At 40.7% G+C, this 7,789-nt stretch overlaps 1 protein-coding gene across 2 annotated transcripts in view; it reads right to left on the bottom strand.

The window, feature by feature from the left end:
• Positions 1-2,732: 2,732 nt before the first annotated feature.
• LOC111864640 (carbonic anhydrase-related protein 10) overlaps positions 2,733-7,789 on the bottom strand; it is a 346,880-nt gene continuing 341,823 nt past the window's right edge. For both annotated transcript variants that reach the window (XM_023852036.2, XM_023852029.2), the window contains 2 exons: positions 5,070-5,112; positions 2,733-3,755 (listed from right to left, as the gene is read on the bottom strand). In XM_023852036.2, the coding sequence (XP_023707804.1) occupies positions 3,712-3,755; positions 5,070-5,112 (87 nt within the window). In that variant the 3' untranslated portion in view covers positions 2,733-3,711. The remainder of the gene's footprint in view (positions 3,756-5,069; positions 5,113-7,789) is intronic.

The following is a 7,789-nucleotide window of genomic DNA, read 5'->3' as shown; positions in this document are numbered from 1 at the left end:
GGCAGAAGCACGCGAACAAGCAAGCAAGGAGATAGCCACTGGAAGTTCGTAGTTGAAGTAGAATTATAAGTCGGTCTGTGAAGACTTAACATGTGATTAGAAAATTTTTTTGTGTGTAATATTTGGAGTGTGTGTTTCATTGAGACTGTTAGAGTTCCTATGCTAAAAATCCGTGTGTACTAGTGCAGATATATCTAGAAGATTAGTGTGAGTGATTGAAATTGCGTAAATCAGTAACATTGTAATAATTGTTTGTAGTTATGCTACAAGCCAGAAGCATGTTTTTTTCTGTGCATAATTTTTGGTGACAAAATGCGAATTATTTGCAGCTTTTATTTATTTTTGTCTTTTTCGTCGTAATTTTCTGATTCCTGTGTTTTCTTTATGTTTACGGTCTCTCTTCCAGGCCTTCCTCAATTGGGTCTGGATTGTAGTGTAGGTGCGCTGATATAATTCCGATACACTCAACACTATTCTTGGCGTTTACAGTCTTATCTAAGTGTGTTTGTTTTGCGTTTCAGTATATTTCGCATTTGTTGTATTCTTAAGTACTGTAGGATTATTTTAATTGAAATTGTGAAAGACGGGGCTATCATAGAGGGTGAATTGGGCAGGGCATGTAGAACGAATGGGGGAGAAAAGGAATACATATAGGATATTTGTGGGATAGTCTGAAGGAAAGAGACCACTGGGAAGACCAAGAGGTATGTGAGTGGACAATATTGAAATGGATCTTAGAGAGATAGGATGGTATCATATGGACTGGATTTATATGGCTCAGGATAGGGACCAGTGGAGGGCTCTTGTGAACACGGTAATGCACCTTCGGGTTCCATAAAATGCTGGGAATTCTTGAGTAGCTGCAGAATTGGCGGCTCCTCGAGAAGAGTTTACTTCCATGAGGGCGTAGGGTTCCCATAGCCTCCAGTCTTTGTTTGTAGTAGTTTTTATCAAAATATAGTTTGATATATTGCAGTATTTATTATATCCATCACTTCTTTATTAATTGTGACAGGGCCCTTAGGTTTGTGCCCCTGTTTTTTATTGTGGTTGTGACTTGGCGTGCTGGTATATTGGTGCACACAATTGATGCATCAAAGGAGCATATTTTTATGTTTTTATTGACATCCATATTTTCTAGATCTATGCTGAAACATAGCGCATTCTTTGGGTTGTATGTATAGGGTAGATGGATATTTTGTTTTATTATTTGTGGTATGTGGCTGGGTAATTTGTATTCAGGGACGTTGCGCCTGTGAACTATGCGTCGTATTAATATATTTTTTTTATGAGATTCTATTGCTGCATGTAAATTAGATAATTTTGTGTCAGTGGCGGATTTATGTTCCGCCGAAGAACAGGGTGTTGAGGATAATATTTTGACCCTAAAGAGATGAAGTGACAGGAAGTTGGAGAAAACTGCATAATGAGGAGCTTCATAACTTGTACTCTTCTCCAAGTATAATTAGAATGATCAAGTCAAGGAGGATGAGGTGGGCAGGACATGTAGCAAGAATGGAGGAGAAAAAGAATGCATGTAGAATATTGCTGGGAAAGCCAGAAGGAAAGGGACCACTGGGAAGACCAAGGCGTAGGTTGGTGGACAATATTAAAATGGATCTCAGAGAGATAGGATGGGGGTGGTATGAATTGGATTGATATGGCTCAGGATAGGGACCAGTAGAGGGCTCTTGTTNGAAAGGGACCACTGGGAAGACCAAGGCGTAGGTTGGTGGACAATATAGAAATGGATCTCAGAGAGATAGGATCGGATGGTATGGATTGGATTGATGTGTCTCAGGATAGGGAGCAGTGGAGGGCTCTTGTTAACACGGTAATGAATATTCGGGTTCCATAAAATGTTGGGAAATTCTTGACTAGCTGCAGATTTGGCGGCTCCTCAAGAAGGGCTCAGCTCCAGGAGGTGTAGGTAATAATAGTTAAGCTGACACTAAATTCAAGACCGACTGATGTTGGCCAATATAAAGGTAAAGTTGTCCCTGTGCTTAAATAGTTAAGCACGACACCATGAAGGCGTATGGGGGGTGGATGTTTCGATTCACATTTTCTTGACCTCGGCAGTAATTGGAGGTGAGTGATCAGCTTCACGCCCTGGTTGTTTCACCCTCTCCCCGAGATATAAATTCCCAAATACCTAGTGCAGGGTGGGTGGACTTCTGAGTCGATCTGGACGCTGTGGAGAAGAGAAAGAGTCTTTCCCCTGCCAGGAATCAAAACCCGCTCGTCAAACACGTAACCCATCGCTATGGTGCCTGAACCGTCACAGATCATATCGCTTCTAAAATAAAAATTCAAATAAAATACCAAAACAATAGATGAGATTTGATAATGAATTGCGAGAAATCCGAAGTTTCATGGACGCTCGCCACTAAAAGCCAACTCCGAAACTGTTTAGATCCAATTCATATATCTGCAATTTAATATTGTCCTCCTCTGTGATCCTGTCTCTGCCAAAATGCTTCAATTTGTCCAGTTGAAATCTTGTAAAGCTTTTCCATTTTGTTCTCTCGTCCCGTCTTCTGTCACCGAATTGAAGTGGCTTTCAAATGGGTCTTGCTGGCCCATTTTACCTCTACGTTTGCGTACGGAAGGGCCCAAACTAATGATCTTAGAAGTGAGAACTGGATTACAGAAATGATAGAGTAAGAGGATTTGTCTTATTAATTTCTTAAACCTCAAACGAGGTTCTTCAAATAAAATTTTAGCTTTTATATACAGCCGTCCAAATAATTACACTTCTTTTGACGTTAGAACCATATTATTAAAGAAATTAATATTGCAGTTTTAGAAATTAACCACATTTATTTGTCTATTTGCTCTCAAACGTTTTTCTCTCCCTCAATTTTACTAAAATTTGATCTCCTTTACTTAAAGGAACATCACCACAAGTCATTCAAACTCATCTTCTTAGACGCCTTTTGTTCATCAAAAATACAATCTTCAAAAAATTTAAAATAAAAAATTCGTCAATAGACGTTTTGCAGAACAAAATATTTAATGTGTGTATATAGCACTACTAAATTTTTATGATTTATTGGCTTTAATAAACAACGGCAAAGAAATTGTAGGGCACCCGCACACCAACTGCGTCAAGACAAGAATCAAGACATGAAACAAAAACTCAGTCTTGCTTCATTCGTCAGCATCATGACTCAGACCGTTGTGCGGCGGTTTTCATAATCTCATTCGTTTGAACTGTGCGTCTTTCTTTGCGTCACGTCGCAGATATCGTGTCTTGACTGTTACATATCTTGACGCATGCCGGTGTGCGGCCTACCGTAGGAATATATCCTTATAAAGCAAGCGAATTAAATAAACCTTAATGAAAATGAGTGTCACAAACACACGAGGGTTAGTATTTGAACAACACAGTTCAGTAACACAAAGGATTCACTTCATGCTGTAGCACTCAGAATATCTGCACTTAATTATTCATTCGGCAGGGCATAAATTTCCGCCAGTATAATTATAAAAAGTTTATTCATGTTTTCTTCCTGAGTCAGCCGCCACAAACCATGCTAATAATTCTTTAAAACACCGCCACTCGATTATTTCTTTCCGATCCCTTCACGTTCACTGTGTAGCAGGAAGTTTGGTGTCGAGACAGACCTGGGCCGACTACCGTTGTGTCTTGTATTGCTTTGCACCTCACTTTGGCTTCCCTGAGACGTCCGCTGGATGCCTAAGCAGTTACACCTGATAAGACGGCTCGCGCTCGTCTATCCACGTATTGGCTGTGGAAAAAGCAATAGAATTATTAGAAATGTACAGAAATATTATCCAGAAAATGTGTGAGTAGGAGAGGTGATGCAGTTCATATCGTCAACAGCAGTACCACAAACAAAAGCACTTATTGTACGGAGGAACCAACGAGGACGGTCATGAAATGCTTGTTATACCGCTTGCATGGTAACAGATGTTTGATGCAGTGATGTTACCAGTTTATAATTCAAGGGGAAGAGAAAAATCTGCTGAAGTTTGGGTGGTTAAGTTGGCTCACTTTCTTTCGTTTGTGATACCTGGAACTATTCGTATGTATTTCTAGGACATTGAATGGGGAGTTTCATAACTTGTACTCTTCTCCAAGTATAATTAGAATGATAAAGTCAAGAAGCATGAGATGGACAGGGTATGTAGCACGAATGGGGGAGAAGACGAATACATGAAGGATATTGGTAGAATAAAAGGAAAGAGACCACTGGGAAGACCAAGGCGTAGGTGGGTTGACAATATTAAAATTGATTTTAGAGAGATAGGATGGGATGGTATGGACTGGTTTGGTTTGGCTCAGGATAGGGACCAGTGGAGGACTCCTGTGAACAAGGTAATGAACCTTCGGGTTCCATAAAATGCTGGGAAATTCTTGAGTAGCTGCAGATTTGGCTTCTCCTTAAGAAGGTCTCAGTTCCATGGGTAAGGGCATTGAAGCACAGGACACTGCAATAGTTGGACATGTAACTCTATTGAAAAGACACAAAATGCAGACAGAAATTATTGCATAACTGTCATATTAAAAGAGACATTTTACCTTAGGAGTATAGGTTTTTAGGTAGTTCAAGATCGTACCAATGTGAACTTTGATATTATCCGCGTTTAACCTTTGGTTGAGATTGCCAGAAAGTTAGGTTGTCATCGTCAAGTACGTGTTCCTGAAGATCATATGATTTAGATATAGATGAGAATTGCTTATGTGTGAATGAATTATAAAATATTTTTCCCCATTGTGTTGCACGAATGGTCAAAATATTTTAATGAGCATGCAGTAACACTTCTAGTGTCAGCCTCAGAGGATATTAGATAATTCTGAGTCTCCATAATTTAAATTATTCTGGAATCAAATATTAATTATTTCCACTACTTGTAATTTTCACATTTTAAATTATATAATAGTATTGTATGACGAAATTAACTGGCATCACATATCAGATGACTGATCATTTTCGTGGAAATGAAGTAATTTTTACTACCGATCTAGGGTGTGGGCAATATAAGACTTAAATGCATATTGTTTGTTCATATAATTGAAAATACGGAATATAAACACTCACCTTTGTAATATGTTTTCTTTTTCATACTCGGACAGTTCTTGCCCTGTAAAGACAATTTAAATGTGAATNGATCTACCGGTTAATGTCGCTTAGGGAAATTATCACTGTCTCTTATAAAAACCATGGGAAACACACAGATACACTCTGTGGGCAGAATGCAGAGTTTTGGTATGTTAAAGCAGGTGGTAGATATAATAACCACTAGACCTTAAAGAGTTAATACCGTGTTGAACTGATTAAAAATTACAAAGAAAATGAGATTATGGTAAGCAGTATTAAATTCGGTTAAGGAAGCGTTAATTTCACAGCTCTCATGTAACTGGAGTTGCCTTATCACCGTTAAAACTCACGGGATGTTTGGATCTGTCGTGTGGTGAAGTCTCTTTAGTAGGGGGAGGAGAATGTTAGGGGTGGGGAGAGAGTGGGTAGCCGACTAATGGAAGCAGATTACCCCACCAAATATACTATCCTATTTGTTACGCCGGGATACACTTTTCGATGATAAGGTGGTTTTTTTGAATAAAGAGATAATGGAAAAGCCCGCTGGGCCATGCTGAATCTACATCCTCCCTTTCTCGTCATCCTACGGGTTTAGCCGTGCTGGAGCCCGCAGCGCTGGGCTGTGGGCACCGCCTGAATTAATTTGGTAGCGAGAACGTAATATCAACGCACAGTGTTTGGAAACGAAAGGAGATCTTCAGCCTAGAGCACCATGGCTTCTTCTGCTTGCTCAGTTGCTGGTTTCATACATGTGAGGGGTTTCTGTACAGTTACCATGTCACATATATATATATATACACGGTAGTGTAGTTGGTAGAGGCACTATGCTACAAGCCGGATGTCGAGGGTTCGATTCCTGATGGGGTCATTCATTTAGCAAGTGACCTAATCCTTCCAGCGCCGATCACGGTAGCCGAGCGCTCTAAGGCATGGACAGTTTTCGCTCGCTCGGAAGCCGGGATCGTGGGTTCGGATCTGTTTCCTGTGAGGTACGAACTGAATTCTTATATATTATTCTTATACACTGCCGGTCACAGTAGCCGAGCGGTCTAAGGCATGTACTGTCTTCGCTCGCTCGGAACCCGGGACCGTGGGTTCGGATCTGTTTCCTGTGAGGTACGAACTGAATTCTTATATATTATTCTTATACAGTGCCGGTCACGGTAGCCGAGCGGTTAAGGCATGTACTGTCTTCGCTCGATCGGAAGCCAGGATCATGGGTTCGAATCCCACAGAAAGCATGGATGTTTTATAAATCGATATGTTTATTGTGTTTCTGTGTTGTCCTGTGTTTAGGTAGAGGCCTTGCGAAGAGCTGATCACCCGTCCAAGGAGCCCTACAGTCTGTAAAAATTATAAATAAAACTGAGAAAAAGCTCTATGCTCCAAAGTGGGAGCAAGAGGAAGGAATTGGACCCTTCCAGCCCCACTATGGCCCTGGGGTCGACTCAGCCTATAACAGAAATGAGCACTAGAAATCTTCCTGGGCTGTAATGGGCTGCCGGTGCATAACTGACACTCTCACCACCATCTCTGAGCCGACTGTCTAGAAAATATGTGAGCCTCGACGTCTCACAACCCTATGGGCTTTCAGGACCTCTTACAGGGATACCTTTGTCTTTATATACGTATATGCGCATTATATGTGAGTTATATGTGAATATATTCAAGATATGGTGAATGCTGTGTGCTGTTGGTGGGTTGGGGTGAGGATTTAACATCTCATTGAACTATATTGCAAACGCTTGAAATGCAAAATCAACTTGGAGTAATCACATGATACTGCATTGGATGTGTTTGGAGGACTAAGACGATATTTTTGGAGAACAAATCGGTCCGCTTCTAAAGCTTTTTGATTCAAGTCTCGGTCACGTTAAATGTTATTAAAAAAATCATGAGAATTACCGGCTTCATACAGTGCTTTTGAATTTACAGATTTTTCACAATTTGTTCGCAATTTCATGCGTGTCGTCGGTCATATATCCTGTCTGCTCATTTCTACATGCGTGGCAACATTTGACCGCCTCTGTGGTCTGGTGGTCAGGGTTTCCGGCTACAGATCCAGATGTCCCGGGTTTGATTCCCGGCGTTACCAGATTTTCTGAGAAGTGGGTCTGGAACGTGGTCCACTCATTCTCATGTGTATAACTGAAGAGCTATTTCTAGAAAGCCGAGATTAACGGCCGTGGAGTTCCGTTGCGCCGACCACGTAACACCCTCTATCCACTAAAGTTGGCACTAACTTCGCCGATTAGTGGCGGTCGCTCGGTCGATATAGTTCGCTTGAGGACTACATGCCAAGGAGTTTTTATGGTAACATTTGAGGTTCTCAAAACAATGTTTATAACGCCATGTAGTCAGTTCAAATCAACCGACGCTTTTTCTTCGACCATGAAGATAGTGGCGACATGTTCCTCCGAAACGTCGATTGACTTTCAACGGACCGAATGGATTTACTTCCCAGAAGACAGAATTGTTCTCCACATCTGCTCCTCCCTCTGTGTATTGATCTGATCAGCAACGGATAGGTGCGTCTTATCTTTATCAACTTCCACTTAGATTGTCTGTATTTACTTCTTTCTTTTATGTATAGGCAACTAAATTTCTTATATCAGCCACAAATTTTCCTTTTCTCTCTCCTAGTGGTCCCGTGCTCATTTATCGTTACCATAATTATCCCGAGGTGCAACTCCCTGCATTTAAATGTATATATATATATA

Source organism: Cryptotermes secundus, unplaced genomic scaffold (genome assembly GCF_002891405.2).
Source record: "Cryptotermes secundus unplaced genomic scaffold, Csec_1.0 scaffold284, whole genome shotgun sequence".
Lineage (NCBI taxonomy): Eukaryota > Metazoa > Arthropoda > Insecta > Blattodea > Kalotermitidae > Cryptotermes > Cryptotermes secundus.
Note: the sequence above shows the minus strand (reverse complement) of the source record. Positions and strands in the feature narration are given on the sequence as shown.